Source organism: Plectropomus leopardus, chromosome 14, assembly GCF_026936395.1.
Source record: "Plectropomus leopardus strain MGB_pleo_1.0 chromosome 14, ASM2693639v1, whole genome shotgun sequence".
In the NCBI taxonomy this organism is placed as follows: domain Eukaryota; kingdom Metazoa; phylum Chordata; class Actinopteri; order Perciformes; family Serranidae; genus Plectropomus; species Plectropomus leopardus.
In genome coordinates, this window is record NC_142189.1 from 7,916,237 (window position 1) to 7,937,287 (window position 21,051).

General features: G+C 38.3%; 2 protein-coding genes, 1 long non-coding RNA gene and 1 other non-coding gene across 12 annotated transcripts in view; 2 read left to right on the forward strand and 2 right to left on the reverse strand.

Moving 5' to 3' along the window:
- Window positions 1-773: 773 nt before the first annotated feature.
- On the forward strand, window positions 774-8,384 carry dusp23b (dual specificity phosphatase 23b). 4 transcript variants are annotated; one of them, XM_042501128.2, is made up of 4 exons: window positions 3,823-4,345; window positions 5,041-5,320; window positions 5,878-6,074; window positions 8,366-8,384. In XM_042501128.2, the coding sequence occupies exons 1-3, from the start codon at window positions 4,302-4,304 to the stop codon at window positions 6,061-6,063; spliced, it is 510 nt and encodes a 169-aa protein (XP_042357062.1). In that variant the 5' UTR covers window positions 3,823-4,301; the 3' UTR covers window positions 6,064-6,074; window positions 8,366-8,384. The 4 variants fall into 4 exon arrangements, with proteins under 4 accessions (XP_087943353.1, XP_042357063.1, XP_042357062.1 ...); XM_088087227.1 differs by lacking the exons at window positions 3,823-4,345; window positions 8,366-8,384 and adding an exon at window positions 774-887 and having other exon boundaries at window positions 5,878-7,309; XM_042501129.2 differs by lacking the exons at window positions 3,823-4,345; window positions 8,366-8,384 and adding an exon at window positions 2,479-2,659 and having other exon boundaries at window positions 5,878-7,309.
- On the reverse strand, window positions 2,143-2,225 carry trnal-cag (transfer RNA leucine (anticodon CAG)). The gene has a single exon. It is a non-coding gene; the product is annotated as a tRNA-Leu (tRNA).
- On the reverse strand, window positions 6,290-20,616 carry afdnb (afadin, adherens junction formation factor b). Of its 4 annotated transcripts, none has more exons than XM_088087223.1 (24): window positions 20,286-20,615; window positions 19,218-19,410; window positions 18,771-18,877; window positions 18,550-18,677; window positions 18,330-18,436; window positions 18,111-18,161; window positions 17,784-17,989; window positions 17,490-17,635; window positions 16,570-16,664; window positions 16,173-16,444; window positions 15,774-15,917; window positions 12,355-12,553; window positions 12,176-12,267; window positions 11,994-12,080; window positions 11,827-11,892; window positions 11,628-11,701; window positions 10,608-10,726; window positions 10,363-10,521; window positions 10,142-10,236; window positions 9,810-9,950; window positions 8,270-9,157; window positions 7,384-7,468; window positions 7,205-7,256; window positions 6,290-6,425 (listed from the first exon to the last, which is right to left on the reverse strand). In XM_088087223.1, exons 1-24 carry the CDS (start codon window positions 20,379-20,381, stop codon window positions 6,332-6,334), a joined length of 3,696 nt encoding a protein of 1,231 aa, XP_087943349.1. In that variant the 5' UTR covers window positions 20,382-20,615; the 3' UTR covers window positions 6,290-6,331. The 4 variants fall into 4 exon arrangements, with proteins under 4 accessions (XP_087943349.1, XP_087943350.1, XP_087943352.1 ...); XM_088087224.1 differs by having other exon boundaries at window positions 10,142-10,233; window positions 20,286-20,614; XM_088087226.1 differs by lacking the exon at window positions 9,810-9,950 and having other exon boundaries at window positions 10,142-10,233; window positions 20,286-20,616.
- The window catches only part of LOC148187416 (uncharacterized), a 52,812-nt gene continuing 45,528 nt past the window's right edge, over window positions 13,768-21,051 (forward strand). For all 3 annotated transcript variants that reach the window (XR_015778605.1, XR_015778606.1, XR_015778607.1), the window contains exons 1-2: window positions 13,768-14,174; window positions 15,233-15,315. This is a non-coding gene — a long non-coding RNA (uncharacterized LOC148187416). The remainder of the gene's footprint in view (window positions 14,175-15,232; window positions 15,316-21,051) is intronic.

Here is a 21,051-nt window from a genome sequence, read left to right on the forward strand (position 1 = left end):
CCCTTTGAAAATCAGCAAGAAATTAGTGAAAAGTACAAGAAAAATACCTGATTTTTGTTTTAAAAAGAAAGAGAAGTAAAAGAAAAACAAAGAAATGCTTAAAAATTTGATTTTTTTGGTAACATATTTTATTATTATGATGTTATTCCCCTTGGTTTTTTCGTAGTCTTTTTAAAATCTGTCTTCCCTAGATATTTTTCGCCAAAGTTAAAACGCTAACATTAGGCTATAAACGCACGGCACTAAAGTCACATGATTTAATGTGGCCACCACAACAAGGTTAAAAATGTCCCACAAATTAGAAAGAAATTAGCAAAAAGTGACAAAGAAAATGACCTGAAACATGAAAATTTGTTTAGAAAAGGTGGGGAGAAAACTAACTATGTCTAGAAAACTAAATTTATGTATTTACAATTATGTTGGGGGTGGATATACTCATTTTTTATTTTCTGTACTATTTTTTTTTTTCCAGGTTATTTTCTTGTACACTGATAAAATGTTGCTATTTTTGGGGCCATGTATCACACATCATTGTTACAAAAATTTACAAATTGAAAAAATTTTAAATGCAACACTTCTGTTTTTGTTCCCATTTTCTACAGTTTCAAGTTAAACATCCAAGACTATTTTTCTGCACACAAAAGAGTCATATATCTCAAATTTAGGCCATATTATTGAGCACTTCTCCTTTACCAAGATAACCACCTGACAGGTGTGGCACATCAACACGCTGATTGAACAGCAGCATTAATACTCAGGTGGATGGGGACAGCAACACAGCACTCTAAAATGTGCATGTTGATTTTGAAAAAAGGACATTTATCCAGATTTCTCATGACCTGAGCTACAGAAATGCAGATTTTTGTCACAGATACCCCAAAGAATCAGTAAGTATCTTCACAATGAGTTGATCGAGTAGATTGAAAAATGATCAAATTGACAATATGATGTGAGATAAATAAAATATAATACGAAAAAGTTACATGCAAGCAAAAACAAACAAACAAAAACAATAAAAGCCACTTGTATAATCAGACGCCTGCTTTTCACAAACTAGAGCCCAGGTGGGGGTATTGCACCTGGTAACTTCTAAAATAGCAAACAATATCTTCTCTAAACATTTGTTAATAAATATTAAATACTAAATGTAGTCAAAGGAGGTCAGTTACAGTAGAGAGGTAATGGTGAGCTAAAGATTTTTTTCGATTAAAATTTTAGTTTCAGTAACTGCACAAACACCATACACCAATAAGATAAGAGTCAATGATATTTCATTACATTTTTATTATTTAATGGGACAACACACATTAAATATGTTGTTCTGTAAATGTGACTATGTTAGGGTTCAGGCTAATTTTCAGCTGTAGTCCTCTGGCAAGATGTTTTGAAACATGTAAAATTATAAAATTCACATATCAGCGGCAGCAGGACACCATGAAGACAACAACAGCTACAACAAACAGGAACTCCCAGGACAGAAAACAAGCCATGGTAAGCAACAGGAAACAGCAGAACAACAGTACAAAACAATAGCACTGCCACAACATATCGACTTTTAGCACAAAATAGTCATGCACAACGCATGAAGCAACAACATAAAGTTTTTGAGTACAAAATAGTCATGCATGCAGTGATAAAAAGTCATAACGTAGACCTTAATAAAATATATGGGAATTAGTCTGAGTAAAATAAAGGGGAAAAAATCGATTATAAATATATTAAGATACTTAACAGAACATATAGAAGGACACGAAGTATAAATAATACAGCATACAAAAACCGAAGAAGCTGGTCCTCGAAGGAGAGTAAACAAATTATTTTTATTTTTGTTTTTAATTTTTACACAACTGTGCAGCTCATTTGCATGTTTCGAGTTGATACATGGAAATACTTCGTCTCACGGACTGGCAGCATGGATGTATTTTGGCTGGCAGTACCTCCGAGGCTCGACAGCGGCTCACTCATTGTAAAGGCCGTTTTGTCAAAGACGGAAATGCTCGACGTTAATTTGTTGCGAAAAGATGGAACATTTTAGACAAAAGCCAGTGATTGGCTGTCAATAATGGAAAAACACGGATTGGACTGCGTGTGATTAGATGACAGTACAATTCCTCCTCAGGTGTAGCCAATGAGAAAAGTTATTGTCAGAAGTGGGATTCGAACCCACGCCTCCAGGGGAGACTGCGACCTGAACGCAGCGCCTTAGACCGCTCGGCCATCCTGACTATACACTACCACACGTAACAGATCAATTAGAAATCATACCAACATCAATCAAATCATCATAGTTCGTTTATGTTTGTTAAATATTAATTTTAAAAAAAGTTTACTGTTGGAATAACAAGGCGCAGTTCAACAAATATCCCTGTTTCCAGATTAAAAGTACTTTAGAACTTTATATAAAGTACAACATAATTTATTTTCACTTTAGCGCACCTCCAGAACTGATTTATAATGATAGCTGTCCACCCTGATAAAAAGGCTGGCGAAAGGTCAGCTAACTCAGAGCTGCTCTGCCCAGCACCGCGACAGCTAGCTCCGGTTATATAACGGAACTGATACCACTGCTGTAAACGGGGTTGGTCGGTGGAAGCAGCCATTATTATCCTAACGGTCAGCCGGCAAGAACCAGCTCGACAAAAAGCTCAAAGAAGAAACTGTAAGTAATTTTTCTGTAGTTTGTGGAAGAGATATCGTGTTTAAAAATAACACGATGAGCCACTTAAGCTAATAGCATTTTCGAACAGCGTTATTTGGTGCTAGCGGGGAGTAACTGTTGTATGACAGCCTCCGTTAGCTTAGCCGACAGTTGGTCTCCTAGTTCTTGATAAGCTAAGTTAGCTAACGTTAAACTAAATGCTCCTTTCTTCTCTTATTATCTCTGTAAAACTCTTAACTGCGGTGTTGTGTTAAATTGTGTCCCCCCAACAAATGTGTCCCCCTCCCCGTACATGCAATATGCCCCCCTCAGTTTGGTAGGTTTGGTAGGAGCATACGAAAATACAAAAACAAAACAAAACAAAACAAAACAAAGTAAAAAAAAAAACCTTAATGTTTTCTTGATTAAGAAAGATATGCTTATTTGTTGTATGATAAATAAATAAATAAAAACGAAAAAAACTGTAAATATACAGTCTATGGTCTCGGCTTACTTCTGTTTTGGTGCATTGAACAAAGTTGTAGTGTTGAGTTTTAAATAATATGGACTAAAATATAGCATATAATATAAACTATGTAATATTAATATTTCCAAAAAAGATGGGGAGTGTGGGGAATTATTAAGAAATAAAAAATAAATCTATAAAAAAATAAAAAGAGAATAGATAAATCCAAGATATAATTAATTTAGAATTATGCAATTAAAAAATGAGTGCCAAAATCATCAAAACACATTAAAACACACTTGGTATTGTAATTAAATGATATGTATCAAACCTTAAAAAAACTAAGGCTTTGGGTCAGGTTTAGGGGAAACACATATCGACGGGAAAACAGTCTTCGACACAACACCGGTTACAGGTTTATTACACTCTGAAACCACAACAGTCTTCATTCAACGAGACACTCAAAACACTTGCTTTAATGTTTTCTGGTATTTTTTTATTTTTTTTATTTATTTATTTATTTTATTTTTTTGCTGCAACAGTATTTTCTAATGTAAATGTCAGTTTTATAATTGTTTTACCACAAGTTGCACCCTATTGCAATAAATGTTTTTTATCTTTATATTTGTTTGTTTTGTTCTTTTACTTTTAGGGTGTCTTTTCTAACATCTGGCCGAGGACTATAGATTTAAAACTATCATATTTACAGCAATGTTTGTTAAAATGCACCACCACTGTAAAATAAACTAATAAAATATAAAATAAGATAAAAGTAAAACTAAATAGTGTTGTCATTCTGGGTTAGAATATCAATAATTCTGTAATACCTTGAAACTGTCAAAGCATATTTCCTGAGACGTTTATCGTACCATGAAAATCTCATACTGTTGCAACGCTAATCATAACATATCAGGTGTGGAATTAATCTGGAGATGCTCCAGTTCAGAAAAAAGACCAAACTTTTTTATGCATGTTAGTTTTTAAGACATGACGGCCTAAATGTGACTCACAACAGAGGGAGGATTTGCTGTTTTTAGCTGAGCTGATGAGGTCTGTTGGTGTATTTCCTCATCTGGCCTAGTCTTACGTTATTAAAGCTAATCAGGCTGTACTCGTCTATCCAGTTCGCTGCTGTTCGCTGGACTTAAGCTTCACTCCTCTGAGTTAGTGAATGTTTAGTTAAAGCGCTGTTTTCTTATGGCCTGGTCAATTTTCCAGGATTTATTCAACTCTTTGAAAAGGTAAGATTTACTAAAGTGCTTGCTAAACCTGTTGAAATTAATGATATTATATACCATATTATATCATACTAAACTATTAAACACTCCACCACCATTTTACCTTTTGAGTTTGAAACAAGAATTTTAAAACTTCTCAAAAAAGGTTTTTGTTGCTTGTTGATCTTCCACTTTATATTAAGGTAAATACTGTATATTTTTTCAGAGATTTTTATGTTGATCATTTATCATTATTATCAGGGCACAGTCATTTCCATATCCTTAAACCAGTTTGCCCCCTTATCACGCCCCAACATTCACATACAGGTGCAAAATATAAATATGTGTTATAAAAATTAGATACGTACAATGCTACACAATCAAGTTTGGTGTTTGCTTGTCAAGTGTGAAAAAGTCCGAAAGTCTGTACATGTTATTAGCTCTGTTGGAAGAGTACTTCACTTATTTATGGCCTTAAAAGAAAAAGATGATTTATCTTGCCTTCAGAAATGCTGCTCTCTCTTCTGGTGGCAGACCGACCGGCTCCTGACATTGTTTCTGAGCTGAGTATCCATGTGTGTTTTTAAGCCAGAGAGACTGAATTTACACGTTTTTTTTTTTTTTACGGTACAAATTTCCACGGCAGGTTTTCAATGTTGCATGTTGACAATGCAAATAAACTGGCTTAGTTTGACTCTGTTTTTGTCCCCTCCTCCTAGTTTGATCAGCATGGCCTTCAACGCTCCACACAATTTCTCCTGGGTTGAGCCGAACAAACTGGCCGGACTGGCACTACCCAGGATGACAGCGGAGTACCAGTACCTGCTGGACAACGGTATCAAACACCTGGTTTGCCTGTGTGAGAGAAAACCACCGAACCACGACACGTGCCCAAAGTTAAAGCTGCACCACATCAAGATACCAGACTTCACTGCTCCTTCACCAAGTCAGATTGAAAGATTCCTCTCCATTGTAGAAGAGGCCAACTCCAAGGGGGAGGTAAGATCTCAGATACTGGACAGACTGTGCTTGATGGATGGTTATGCTTATAAAGTACTTTCAGGACTCTCCAGCGTTGAGTGTAGTATTGTACGCAGGCTGCGTGCACTGAAACCTGAAACATTTGGCTTCAAGTTTACTTGACTTTGACGAAACTCCTGGAACAGTGGAGGGGAAAAACTGACTTTCACAACCTTGCAGCTCCTCCAAAGTGCATCAATCAAAAAAGAGGTACATATATGCAAGATACACGGTTTTTGAATAAAATCAAACCAATTTGCTCAGGGTCCAGAGGCGTCTGAATGCAAAAGTCTTGTTGATCCGGGTTTCGAAGGTCTAAAAAGCTTGTCCTGGGTTTCCTGAGTTCTTTTCACCTTTGTTGGTAAACGCTGTGTGCAGCCTTCATATTTCAGTCAAGGATTTCTTTGTCGGTTAAACCGCATCAGTTCCACTGAAAAACAGTTCCGCAAAAACAAAATTCCTCTCCTGGCAACAACTAATTCAGGCATTGTGTGCAGAGGATTTGGCAAACCAAACACTGTGTTTTTCCTCTTCAGGGTGTGGCGGTTCACTGCATGCACGGTCATGGCAGAACAGGCACCGTACTGGCCTGCTACCTGGTGAAGACGAGGAAGATTTCGGGGATCGATGCCATTAAAGAGATTCGAAGACTGCGACACGGCTCCATTGAAACTCACGAGCAAGAGAAAGCTGTGGTGCAGTTTTATCAGCGCACAAAGTAACTTTAACACAGGTAACAGTTTTGCTTCTGTTAGAAGGCAGAAGTAGCTCTGTGTTTTACAGTTATTAAGCTTAAAATAAGTGCCATAGTTTTATTGCCAAATATCATCTAGGAATTAGAAATTACAAGCATTACTGTGTAAACACACTACAGCTAGAGTAAATAGGTCCTCTTTTTCCATGGTACTGTACACTGTCATTTTACCAGCACATCATTACTGTTGTTTATGTTAACGCCGAGGTTTCTGTTTACAAGGCTTTAACCTTCATTTATGCACTGGACGCCAGAGAGAAGAGACGCTGACGCTCCTTGAACGTGAGCTTTTCAGGAGCCGACGCTCTCTTGATTTTCTCCTCCTGGTTTCTGTAAATAAAATACTTGATATTAGCAGGAATACCTGAATTGTATTGATTGTATTGTCACAAACAGTAGCCTGTGCTGTTTTGAAACTTTATTTATATATTAGATTTTACTCAGGGATTTCTTCCAAACACTTTTGAAGTGTTTGGAAGAATGTAATTGCTATTGGGGTTTGTGGTGATGATACACAACTGTGTATAAACATGTCTGTGTCATTAAAGAAATACTTCACCTGCAAAATGACATTTCTATAGAAAAACTCAAGGTAAAAAAATGTTGAGTAATTAATACACAAATGGTCATGTAGGGGTGAATGAGGAGGAATAAGCTTAGGTCTGACAGAATTCCACATTTTAAAAGGTCCAGCATGGAGTTTTTTTGTGGCATATAATGAACTGAAACTTCTCCCATGTGCTAGGGGAACAGAAAAACTACGCTGGCTGGCAGGAAAAAAAAAAAAAAACGCTTCATCTAGAGCCGATGTGTTTGGTTTGTCGATTCTGCAGAGCAACACAGTGAACCCGTGGAAAAGGAACCACTGTACATATAAGCGACTCATTATAAGGTGACAAAAACACAACAATTCTTATTTTCAGGTGATTTTAAATTAAGAAAACATAGTCACGAAAGTTACATACCATTTCTGCCAATTGATGCCCCTAAATGCTACACACTGACTGGACCTTTAAATCATCATGAGTATAAATATTTAGAAATAAATAGCTGCTGTTTGTTAGATTTGACTGATTTCACTGTTTTACAGACAAAAAGTTTGAACTCACTCTTTTGAAGCCATGTTGTTAAAGTCTTGACTCCGTCCGCTCGCTCTTTGATCTGCAAAAACATGAAAATATGTCAATGTATAATAAAAAAAAGATATCAAGTCAGCACTGACTCATTTGAATAAATGAAACACAGTATTTAATTTGTATTCATAATGTTTGTATTAGCAAACAGTTACCCGTCTTTGCCTTGTCTTCTTTTTGGCAGAGATGAGTTCCTGCCTGCTTTTCCAACTCAATGTTCCCAGCAGAGCTTCTCCTGCTCTAAAGGTGGAAAAACATATTTTTGTTATAGATCATTGTGCGTTTTTTTTTATATCACCTTTATTATTTCAATTTCTGTTAACAGAAGTAGTCTTTTGTTGATAAAAGACAATTATAACCTAGCATATTTTACTTACTTAAGCACCATATTGACACATTTTCAGTAGGTCATAATGCAGTGTAAACTTTTTTAATATGTTTATGACACATTAAAATACCCCCCCCCCTTAATCTTGGAAAAACTTAACCTTTTTCACTTAATTTTAAGCTGACAAACAACAGCTTTACAAAGTATTTGAAGAGCAAGTCGAAATATTTATATTTACTGGTAAAACACTATAATACACTACAATCGTAGTTTTAGAGGAACTCAGATGAAGACATTATAAACATATTTTATAGGTTGTAGGTATAGTTTTGGAGTTAATATGTCCCATTATGATATTGTTAATTCTGTTTACATACAGTGTTGGTAGACATTTTAATTATGTCTACTTTTAATCTGTTTTACAATATTTATATGTGATCATGTACCGTGTTTGTCTTACTCACTGTCCTTCACTTAAGGACGTTTTTCAACCTGGATCGTAATTTTTTAATCTAAGTTACTGATGGGAACAATACATTTTGGTATTGGCTCAGTATTTAATGAGAGCACTGCAGCCAGCAGCTGAAAAGAAGGCTGCAATGTAACCACTTGGGGTTAATTAATCTACTTTAGTCTGTGTTACCTACACTTCCCACAATACCTTCTGGAAACATCAACTTTCTGTCTTTCCCTTCAGCTGTGTCAGGCTTCACCTGTGTTCTTTTCTCCAGCTGCTGCAAAGTCACCATCATGTCCAAATCCTCATCTTCCTCCTCCTCATCCTCTCCTCTCTGCTGAACCTCCTGCAGCCTCTTCTGAAACTGCCACTCCAGGCTGAGCCTCCGGAGCCGGTCGTTCTCCTCCGCCGTGCGCCTCGCTTTACCCTGGAGCTCATGCACCTCCTGCTCCAGGAGCTCCACCACATGGAGCCTCTGCTGCTCCTCCAGCTTCTCCTGGGCCTCCCTCCTCCAGGGGTCACACAGCTCCTGGGGGTCTTTGGGTTTTGCTGGACCCGTGCTTTGCCTCTGCTGAGTGGGAGGTTCTTGGAAGGAGACGTGTTTTGTCGGAGTGATGCTCACTTGGGGTTTTGCAGCCTGATCCCGGGGCGTGGTGGATCTCTGCTGCGGTGACAGAAGTGAGGCCTGAGGCAGCTTCTTGGCTGCAGTGATGGGACACGCATAAATATGAATTGCTCTGTTTGTATTTCCATTCCTGTTAAGGGTTTGGCTCATCCTCGCTGCCAGCAAAGATGAACTCTGGAAGGTGGTGAGAGGAGGATTTGTGTGTGTGGTCACTGCTCTGGTTACAGGGATGTCTATGCGTATCGGCTGGTTGGAGGGAGTCGGTGTTGGATGTTGGGAGAAAGGAGTTCTCCAGATGCCGGCGCCACTTGTGCGGGTGCTCTGCTGCTGTTGTTTTGTAGGAGAACAATGATCTGAGAGGATGTCATGAGTGGAAGCACTCGAGCGGATTGGGAAAGATGAATAGTGGCTCATGGTTTGCTTTGCATGCTGCTCCTTCTGCTCCCACATGTTCTGCCTTTTGTCCAGCAGGGGGCCTCCACTGTCCACACACAGGTTCTCCTGTGACAGAGCGTGGCGCTGAGAGGGGAAATACAGACATGTTTGTTGTGTTACCTTCTTGTATTTAGCATTTTATGAAATATCAGTGGTGGATGGAGTGCTCATTTATTTTAATTAATAGTACAGCAATGTAAAACCAATCTGCTGCAAATAAATCCTGCACTTGCAGTTAAGGGCCACAGGTTGGAATTGAACCCACGGCAGCTGCGGCAAGGACATAGCCTTTTGTTCATGGGGCACCTGCTCTGCCAGGTGAGCTTTTGGGCACACCAACTGCATTAATGTTAATGAAATCTGCATTTAAAAAATGGGCAGGGAAATGGAGATCCGTGTAGCTCTGCCTGGATGACGGTCCGTGTAAGGCGTATTTTAGGATGATTTGGGGACACTGCATCGAATTGTTAGATAGTAAATGATAGACAATATTTGAGGCTTCATTTTTTCCGACATGTCTTGCAGCTTGCCTAGTAGGGTGACAATAACAGTGAGTAATCATTAGCTTAACACTAGCTGGGTTTCCATTACAGATTAGCGCAAAACTTGGGCTGCAAAATAGGTGCTCCATCTGATCAGGGCCTAATGGTGCTAACATCACAACAGAAACAGTGCTGACGGAGCTAATGGTGTGAGCGTGGTACCAGAGGAGCATTAGGATCCTGTGTAGACTTACCATGAATGTCCTCTTACTGGAGCTCTGTCCATCTAAAGGCCTCAAAGACACTTTGAATGTTTGCTGTGGTCGACTGGCTTCAGACAAGTTCTTATCCTGGGATTTAGGGTTTGGAAGTGTCAAGTATTCCCTGTGAAATGTCTGAATACAGACATGAAAAGGTCATTTATGTGACAAATGCGGTTTAAAACACTCTTGTTTGGATGCTCAGCTCATGGCCTCGTTATGTTATGTTATGTTATGTTATGTTATGTTATGTTATGTTATGTTATGTTATGTTATGTTATGTTATGTTATGAGGAACTAGACAGAGAAATCTAGGAATATCTCACATCAGTAGAAAGGTTGATACTGGAGACGGCAGTCATGTTGCTCCCTCTCACAACAGAGTCAACAGGCTCGTCTTCATCCTCGGGGGAATAATCTGCTGAAGTAAGGACAAAGTAAATACTCTGTAGCTGTTTTCAGGACTCAGCCTCAAACGTTAAACGTATTTCACGTTAAGGTATTTACTGTATGAGCCCAGCAGTGATTATAATAGCAGTGCACCCACCGGTCATGTTGGGGTTAGAGCGATAAAGTTGTCTGTTTCTCTGCATCGTTTGCTCTTTCTTCCTTCTGCTGCCTCCATGAAGCCGCTCTGACGGACCAGCGACCACAACACTGTACAGCATGAGCGCTTTACCGTTTGGCTTAGGGTGGCCTATATCACCTTGTGAGGCAGGAAAATAATTTGGTGATGAAGAGCAGAAAGTGAAAAACCAACAAATAATAAATGAACTTTTATTGTGCGTTTACCTGTTGTCTTTTCTGGGGTCGGTTCACTCAGCAGAGCTCCCAAGCCGTGGTAGCTCGCTCCAAACTTTGCAACCTGTAAGGTCACGATGGGGCCGGTTTGCATCATGATGGCTGCTGCCCTGAATCAGTATGAAAACCACATTATATTTCATACTGAACAGCTTTTGTTTTATACTTTTTATTACACTATCTGGTTCTCTTGCATGATGATTGAGGTTTTACTGCTGTCACCTGTTGGCTGTTTGAAAACTGCTCCGTGACATTATCTAGGGAAAAAATACTTTGTATTGGGTCATTATGTCGATATTTGGATATTATTGTTGAGCTTTTGTGTATGTCATCACGAATATTTCATGACATTTTCTGGAGCTTAATACAAAGAATAAAAACCATTCTAGTTCAGATTTATTACACCCAGCTCGGAAAAAAACAACACGAGCCACTCAGTCAGCTACGGGGGGGAGTGCAGTATTCAAAAACTCAAATCATCTTTTTCTTTTGTGGCCATAAAAGGGGATTGTGCAGCATTGCACCTATTTAAATTTTATTACACTAAACTATTTTGCACACGGAAAATGACTGTGCCCTGATAGTTTTATCGCTTTTTCTTTTAAATATATATATACTGTATATTTATGAATTTTGGCTGTGTTCATGCATATGGCATAAATTTGGTAAGCTTGTTTGTTTTTTTTTTCTCTTGGAATTTCCAGCCTAAGTAGATTTTATTCTTCCAAAATAAAATCTACTTAGCATGTAGTAACAATTCATTCATTCATTCATTCATTTTTTCATGTAAAAACGCATCATTGAAAAAAACATTTACAGGGTTCAAATTCTGAAATATTTGATATTTATGATTAGGACTGATGTTGGTTAACAAAATGACTCAGTGAAAGTAGAAAATAACATAATGCATAATATTTTGTTAAAGCTTGATTTTTAAAAGCGCATTTTTGAATTAAAGTGTGTTAAAGTGGGCCCTAAGGGTTAATAAGATCTCATAGAGTATGTAGCTACCTTTCTTGGCTGAGGCCGACCAGACTTTGACCATCCACACTCAGCAGCTGATCTCCAGCTGTTAACCTGCCGTTCTGCACAAAGTAGAGATTTTGTCCATTATTTTAATCTTGTATAATTGCTTAAAAAGTATTTTGTACATTTCACATCTAAAGTTGACCTGAATATATATATGTATATATATTGATTTAGATCTCACCATTTCAGCCGGTCCTCCCTTGACAATAGATTTGATATAAATCCCGAGGTGTCCTTGCCCTGCTCCCTGTGGTAAATAAGAGAGAGGATGTTCATTATTTGAGACATTTAGCAGATAGTTTGGGGTGTTTGACTGGTTCCAGTTTTTGGCAAAATGAATGCAGTCACCTTTGCAGCTACAATGCTGACGCCCATCCCGCTGTTCAGAGGTTTGTTCAGTATGATAGTCTCAATCTCTGGCTCTCCCTGTGCTTCCTAATGAAGAAAACATAAATAAATTGCATGACTTGCTCCCTTTATTCTTTGTTTTGTATTAAAATCTATTTAAAGCACTTATCATTTTTGTTTACCATGTATGTGCTCTCTGAAGAGGAAGTTGGCTCACTGAAGTGCACAGTCCAGTCACCTTTGGAGTTTGGCTGGCATGTTAAAGAGCAGAGACCTGGAGGAGAAAGATTTCAGGTGTGTTTATCTTGGATACAATCATTAAATCTGCAGTATTTTCATGTTTTGCAACTATGACCCAAACCTTTCCGGCAAATTGGCTCCAAAAACTCCCTAAACCCTGGAGGGATTCCTCTCACAGTGTCACAGGAGTATCCTCCCTCTGGCAGCAGGAAGGGCAGGTGGAGGTTGAGGCTCTCCTCCAGCTGGATGTCCCGTCCTTCGCTTCGAATCAGGTTATCTGCCGAGGCCTCCGCAGCCGTCACTACAGCATCGATCAAATCCTGCAGCGAGGATGACAAGTGGATCAGACGGCGGAAATATTTCAGGAAAAGGTCGTTCTGGGGTATAGATTGACATTTGTCATTCTGTGACAAGGCTTCAGGGAGGTGACATCCAATCTGCCTGCTGTGACCCTGAGCAAAACTCTTCATGCAGATAACCCTGATCGCTGACCTCCCTGGAGAGGTAGAGAAGTCTAACTTTAAAATAGTGTACTTATACTGTGCTAGAGATTTAGCTGCAGTTGTAATGGGAATAGTAGTTGAGGAAGTTGTTGCATTAAGTGGTATGGTAAACAGGATAAAGTAAAAAAATGTTGCAGCAGTTGTAATATTTGTTGTAATACTTATTTTTGACAACTTTCTCTTCTTTTCTTTGATTTTCTTCAGAAAACATGCCTTTCAAGTTACCCTGTTTACCTACATATACCCAGCACTGCTCCACTGACAAATGTCACTGGTAAAAAGTAAATGATGACTTTAACTCAATGACTGTACCATTACAGTTTTTAGTTACTTTTACTGTACTTGCTGTGGTACTTTATACTCCTACTTCACTGTCTTTCAGTGGGAAATACTTTTATTTATTTTTACTAAACTAAATATTTGAACTAAACTAAACTTGCACATTAAACCATAAGTTAAAGCGCGTTGCAAACTGTTTTAAAAGTTAGCATATCATTTTCATTATTATTATTAAAAGCTCCACCACTAAACATAATTGAAGTAATTCTTTCACAGAAATTAATTTGCAATTATCCAATAATGTATAATGATAATAATAATACTACATTCTTTTGCATAATGAGTACTTTTATTTCTGATGCTTCAAGTAAAATTTGTTGATAATTCTAAGAAGATATGGACTTGTAATTGAGTATTTCTACAGTAACTTTGGTTAAAAAAAAATCTTTAGTTTTTTTGGTTTTCCGCCAGCTGGTGGCGATCTGCATAGGTTGACCTTTTTGGCTGCTGCTCTTGTCTCATGCAAAGCTGTAAAAGTGGCTATGATATGACTTTTTTGACTGCTTTCAACTCCAGGATTTTGTCTGCCAACTTTTAACTTTCAAACATCAAAAGGTAAGTTTTTAAAATCTAATAACTAATTTATCATGGAGGGAGGGTGACACATTTACCACCAGTCACTGAATGACATCCCAGCCCCCCCCTTTGATAAATAAAGAACAGTCCCTAAGAAAAGGCTGTAGTAGAAGCAGTAGTAATTCCTGTAGTAAATTGCAGTAGCACCTGTGGCAGTTGCTAGAGCAACAGTAGTGGTTGTCATAGTAACAGCAGTGGACGAAGTTCTTTAAAAAGACAAGTTTAACAAGTTTAATCAGTGGCTAAATTAATATTTTTCAGTGGTTCAACCCAGCTTTTTTTAACAGCTAGATAGACGTTAAAGTAGTACTAACTGCAGTAATACTTGTAGTAGTTATTTTAACATATATAGTTTTGATATTTGTATTAACAGCGCCTCGCTCGCGCATCTGCCAATGTAGACTTTGGTTAGCTAACTAGCCATTGATTAGCTCACTATGCTAACGCCAACTGCGGCAAATGTTAACTTCATTTTAGAGTACCCGGAGTTTCCTGTGGTGGTGTCAACTCTTGCTTTACTTCGGTAAGTTAAGTGTGTGCTTCTTTCTGTTAACGTTTTATGAATGTAAATAGATGTTTTGGCTGTTTGCTTTGTGTGTTTGGCTAAGCTAAGCTAACTAGCCCCATTTGGCTGTCAACGGCTGCTAGCTAACACCACCCCACTCTCTGTTGTAGTTGATAATGTCATTTCTGTTGCACTTGCTGACCATTTTATGCTTTCATGCCAAAGTTACAACTTTATTTGTAGTACTTACAGTCGTGTAATGTAGCTAAGTACATTTCCTCAAGTACTGCTCTAACTGCATATTTGCAGTACTTTTACTTTACTGAAGTATTTCAGTCTCATGTCTCTTTCTATTTCTACTCCACCTTTTCAGAGGGAAATGATGTACCTTTTACTCCACTACAATTACTTGATAACTATAGTCACTAGTTATTTTACAAATTAAGATTTTGCACCAAAGTATAGCTGCAATGGTTAGTTGACTGATTAGAAAATTATTTGGAATCTATTTTGATAATCATTTGTCACCTAAAAACCTGTTTCCAGCTTCTCAAATGTGATAATTTGCTGTATTTTCTTTCAATTAATTTGATTTGTTAAATTGCTGAATTTGCTTTCTGTACTGAGCACTTTTACTTTTTTTAAATTTATTTATTTATTTATTTATTTTACTAATTTACTTATTCAGTATCGCAAAACAAAGTATCAGTAAGAAATGTATCACTGTATTCATGTTTACAAAAAGAGGAAATAAAACAACAACTAAACAAATAACAATTGAATAAAAAAGTGAAAAAAGTAACTCAAACACTTACATAAGTTGCAGTCGCAGGGGTACATTATACAATGATATTACAAAATACATGTACAACTGGTTAACCAAGCATGTTGTAAAGGTTGCCATACTTATAAATCTCATCTTCTCTAAATTTAAGAACCTAAAAATGTTTAAATGATGGGAAGAAGCCCCGCTCCAATTTAGCAGGGTTAATCTTCTTGCTGGAATAGTTTATGCAGTACACTTTAATTGGCTGAATGTCCCTAACACAAGCCAGTATTTGGTTTGTCTGTTCCAGGCTACGGTAAAAACATGGCGGCACAACATGGTAATATCTGTGCACGCGGACCTGCTCCCCATGTAGATATGGCTCACTCTAAGGTAAGGAAAACACAGCAATTCCTATTTTCATGAATTTATACAATCAAGAAAACCTACACTATTATATCACGTTCTATTTCCACCAATATATCCCCCTAAATCGTACACAAAGGACCTTTAATGGAAAACTTGACGTGACTTTTATCACACAGAATAAGTAGTCACACACCTCATAAAGCAATAAGTTTATGTGACAACTTGCTGTAATATTCTTCATATATTATTCATTATCATATCCATCATTGTTAATTATTCACATTACTAAATCTATGCTGCTGAGCTCCTCTCTGTGGTTGAGGCTGCTGCTGCTAAATTGTAAACCTTAAGTCTCTTTCTGTGCTGTCATAGTAGTACTTTCATTTCTGTAGGCTAATTATCAAGATAAATAACCTGCAGAAATTTCAAACAGGGAGAACAGAGACACGAGTGGAGTGGAAGGACAGACGATAAGTACTCACAGGGGGGATGTGAGGCTCATTGGTTGCATAAAGGTAGCCAGATAGTAACGTCTGCAGCTGCAGTGAGTTCAACTTGAAACAGGAATTCTGGATGGCCTTCACGTCTTGTGTTGAGTACTTGTTCATGGTCAGGAGCATGGTTGCCTAGAAACAGCCAGGCAATTCTATTGTAACAGCTTGTATTGACTGAAATATGTGCTGTGACATGCAAAGAAAAGCTGAGATAACCGCAAAGCAGAGAGAAAGATCAGTATTTCCGTATCTTAAAAAGAAGCTTGTGCAAAAAATGTAAAGAAGAACGTTTGATTCTGTTTTGCGTTTTAGAAACTTTTTAGAAACTTTGAGCATATTGGTGGTAGAAAACACTTTTTCTATATTATATTGGAAGGAGGGACAGACCTGGATGATGTGTCCAAGGTGGCAGTCAGCAGCCAGCTCCAGGCCCTGCCTCTCCGCCCAGGCTTCGATGGCTGTGAGCCTCTGGCGGAGAGCAGCTCCCCAGTAGTGCGAGCGCAGGCCCGGAGTGCTGGGCTCTTGGCACATGAGTTTGTTGAAGAGCCAGGCACTGATGAAATGGAAGAGTTGGGAGAAGACCTGGATGGTCAGGGCAGGGTTGACTCGACATCGGCGTAAAAGTGACATAGTGTTCATCAAGGTGTTCAGCACCATCTCTGCAGCAGGCAAGAAAAGGAGTTCAGAATACTTGATTATTATGAGGAAAAATCACAGCTCTTCCAAGAATCTTAAATTATGAGTGAGATAATTGTTGCTGTAGTGGCTATAAATACACACTTACCAATACCAGCTGGCAGTGCACCATGTTGCTCAGGATCAATCAAAAAAGTTGGCAAGTGCTTCCTCAACTCATTCTGTAGACACTGTAGCAGATAGCTTAAGGGAATGAAACACAAATTTAAAAACAAAACTCTTCAATATGTAGCCTTTAAAATGCATCAGCACAAGTATTTTCTGTCTGGATGCCTTTAGCTTAAAACACAAACACATAGTTATTGTCTTTTGTTGCATAACTCCCACCATATACACCCAAAGTGATACATCTGAATGATATTATAATATGATGTTTTTTACCCCCCAGCTCTAGGGCTGTTAGCATGTTTCACCTTTTCATAAGCCCAAGAGGAGAGATTACACTCTCTGTCTCTCACTCACTCGTTCTCCCCCTCTCTCACTCTCAGTCTCTTGCTCTCAAACTCAGACCAAAATTTTTATCCAACTGTAAACCTAGGCAGTGCTAATCAAATAATTAATATTCCGTTACTGTGTTGTCTGTTTCTGACCTTAAATGTTTTCTGAAACATATTTTAGCGCACGGTTTAAATGTAATTTTATATTGTTCTTTATCAGTCAGCCACCATATTCTGTGTCAAAATGGCCAAACTCGGTGGTCTGGTAGGCCCAGTGCATTTTGGTAGTTGTATAGGGTTTTTTTACCTCTTGAGAAAAAGGTTATGCCACTGCCCTTTTTCTTTTTTTTCTCTGGTCATAAACCAATTTCAAAAGCACTCACATCTTTTTACTGCATAGACAACCGCGTTTGTGAAAGACCATTTTTTGAAATACTTCTTTAAGTGTGGTGACTCACTCGATGTGTGATAAAAGACTGGGTCCTCATGGGTGACCTATTGACCATGTGCTGCAGTTACAGTTTGTATTCAAAAACTCTCAATCTCTATTGTCACGTCTTGTCATCTGTACCTGTAGGCTTTGTGCACCATGTGAGACAAATCCAGCTGACTTTGCTGTGTAAGTGAGCTGAGGTCTTTGTCATGCTTGAGGAAGTTCAGCAGCTCAGAGGAGTTGGCCATCCAGAAGGTGAGGGCCCCGGCGATGGTCTGCTGCCTCTACAAGGCAAATAACAGCAGTGATAGAACACCTGGCAGATGTATTAAGTATTCGCAGTTCATTCAAGTTTATTTTGGTATGACTGCTTACACATAAGTTTTTCAGTTTGTGCAAATGTAATAATAGTAAGAGGTTTCCTGCACTTGCCTGGATGACCTCCCCCGTCATGGTCACCATTTTGTTTGTTATCGATGATGCACTACGTGTCAGCCCTGAGGGTGGAGAGCCTTGCCTGTAATGGCGTTGCAGAGCAAAGCGTCCCACAGCATAGAGGATGTATGCAGGTGAGAGCTTGAAATGAACTGTGGAGCTGTTGGTGTAATTTATGACTGCAGACAGGAAGGCTTCCTCAGCTGAAATGTGAAAGACACCAGCAGGGGGCAGGAGGACATTATGAGAGGGAAGGCAGTCAGCTTACAGCTGATAAATATCAAAAGAGCATTGCGGAAAAAACATTTTTTGTTTCATACTCACCGTTATCACAGAATTTAATTCCAACTGGTAATCCAGGTTGATCAGAGAAGTCTGGAAAAAAAAACCAAATCATCAGTCATTCTTTTTATATTATGTAATGTAGTCCTTATTGATTGGAAGTTAAATATGTCTCTACTGATGTTATGGATCTGGTCTATTGTAAGACTGCTGCATTGCTTTTTATCATTCCTACTTTTCTACAATTTGCAGATGATTTACCTGCGGCAGCTTGCTTCTGTTGATTTTCGTTCTCAGTGCAGCTCTTTTTAGTCTCATGGTTAGACACACAAAATCTGTTGTTGTTATTCAGTAGCTTTTCATTTGACCTGGATATTTGCGTAAAGGGTAGATGTTATTCTTAGATGTTATTCTGACCATTAGGCAGGCCTGAAGCCAGCATGTCTGGAAAATAAAAATAGTTAACAGTCAAACATTTTACCCATTCTCATCCTCTGAAACCCTGTCAGCCGCTTTTGTTTTATTCTTCTCTTTCTTCTTGTCTTTTCTTGACAGTGTCCTCTTGAAGCTTTGGATCACGCCTCCTTTTTCCTTCTCGTGACAGTTTCCCTTTATTGTTGGACACATTAAAAAAAACAACAGATGTGAGAATACGTGAAGAGGGAGGGAATCTGCGGACTGAATTCATGGTTTGAGTTTTACCTCCAAACTCTCCTCATCTTTCTTGAGCACAAAACGACCTTCTCTGTTGTCTGTGTTCCAGTTTAATTGTACAACCAAAGGCCTCTCGTCCACATCCAGTTTACGTTCTTACACAAAGCAGAATAATGGTCAGAATATTCTCAAATCAACTTAACCAATACAATGCTATAAGAGCTGCGACTAACAGTAATTATCAATATCAGTTCATCCTCAGAATGCTTTGTTGATTAATCATTTCAAAACCTCCCGAATATTACTATCAAATGGTAAAGTTAAGCAGGACATCTTCATATTTTAAATGTTGAAACAAGCAAAGTTTTGTTTTTTAAATAACTTAAATGATTAAGGGATTAGCAAAAGTGTAGCTGATTTATTGTGCCAGCTAAAATGAAAACACAACGGTGACATGTTCCTTTTAAAAATAGACAGTATGGGTCAGTTGATTACCTTTATTAGCGTGGATCTCATATAAGGAATAACTAGTACTCAGCATTTTCATATCAGGCCTGAACTTCTCTGAAAGGGTTTCGATAACCTCATGAGTTGGAGAGTTGCTGCACACACGCAGGCACTTTGTGGCCACATTTCCTCCAACATGATCCTCAAAGTAGAAGCGCATCACCCCATGAAACTCTAGGTTCTGCCAGAAAACAGAAAACTGTTTTAGCTTTTAAGCATGTCCAGTATCTTTTTCTCCCTTATACTTAACAGTATTCAACCTTCTGTGTTCATAAAGTTTACTAAAACCCTATCATTGAATAGGCTTTAAGAATATAAAAGGCCAATCTGTCACTTTTATAAAAAAGCTTCAAAAAGCTTTCAAGGTGTCCCTGAAGGACCTGCCTGGTGCCCAATTCATAAATGCTCTTAGACTCTTAAATAATACCTGTCAGTATCGATTATAATCAATTAAATCTTGCACACCCAATAGCTAACTTTGAATCAAAATGATGTGGGTAGTACGTGTAGATGAACTGTGGTGAACCTCCATCCATTTAACCAGTGCCTAGATATTCATAAATTCATAATGGAAAGAGTCATAATTGACCTCATTAGCAGTTTGAGGTGTCCTGTCAACGGTTCCACTCGAGCACCTGAAATATTGGCCGTTGACCCTGGAGGCTAAATCGTTGACAAATCGCTACCCAATGGGTTCAGAAATTGTTCTGGAAGTAACATCTTTATGATATTAATAGTTAGTTTAGTGTATGAAAGTATATGAATCTAAAAGGCATTTAATTGTTGATATATAAAGTTTAGATATTAGATTAGGACTAAAAGTATAAAATCTCAGAAAATATTCAGGTAGTATCCCATCACTCAAAAATTATTGCATGAAGTACAGTACATTAACACAGTAGATAAATGTACTCACATGGGTAAAGTGGGATAAATAGAACTTTAAATTTGAAAGTACAACTTAAACTGTGGCTTTAAAAGTTGTACAGAGAATAAAGGTCAGTCCAGACTTAAAGATATGATATGGTGTATGAACCCCGTCTGCAGGCGACTCACCTTATCAGGTTGACTTATTTCAAACAAGTCCAGTCTGTTGTTGTTCCACTGTCTGATGACTTTGGCTAATTTCTCTCGTTCTTCCTCCTCCGGCATTTTTCACCAATTAACCTCAAAGTTTCTGTCTGACCGGCTGCTGTAGCGTTTCCCCAGAAAGAGACGGAGATGAATATCCTGTGACAGAAAAGTTTTTATCTGGCTGTGCTGGGTATTGTATCTATGAGGACCCCACCCCTTCTTCAATCTTCTCTCCATTAGTTATAAACTCATTGTACTGTGCAGTGAGTTCTTAAACATAATTGCCCACTTCATCCCCACATCCACATCCCCTCTGCAAGCCCCCACACCCCGCAGACCTCATTTAACAGGTCACTGGATCTTTGTTATGTGAGGCAAACCGTTTCCTAATCACAATCCTTCACAAATCATTCCATCTTTTATAGTCCACCACCAAATTGAATCAGTCATTTTATTTTTAATTGTTATTACATCATTTCTGTGAGCAAAAGTTCATGTTTTGATTTCTAAAGATGGTCAACTAGTGCATTTATTTATTTTATTTTTTTTGCATGTTTTTATATTTTCACCATGATACAGAAGTCATCATGTGATGCTGACAGTCACCATGAGAGATTTCCATCCTCCTTTTTGCAGCGACATGGATGTTTACGCTTGAGGGAATCCCGCTTCTCATGCATACCAGTGATTTTCAACACAATTTATGGTTACATGTCTTCCCATTCAGTCTGCACTACGTATGTAGGGC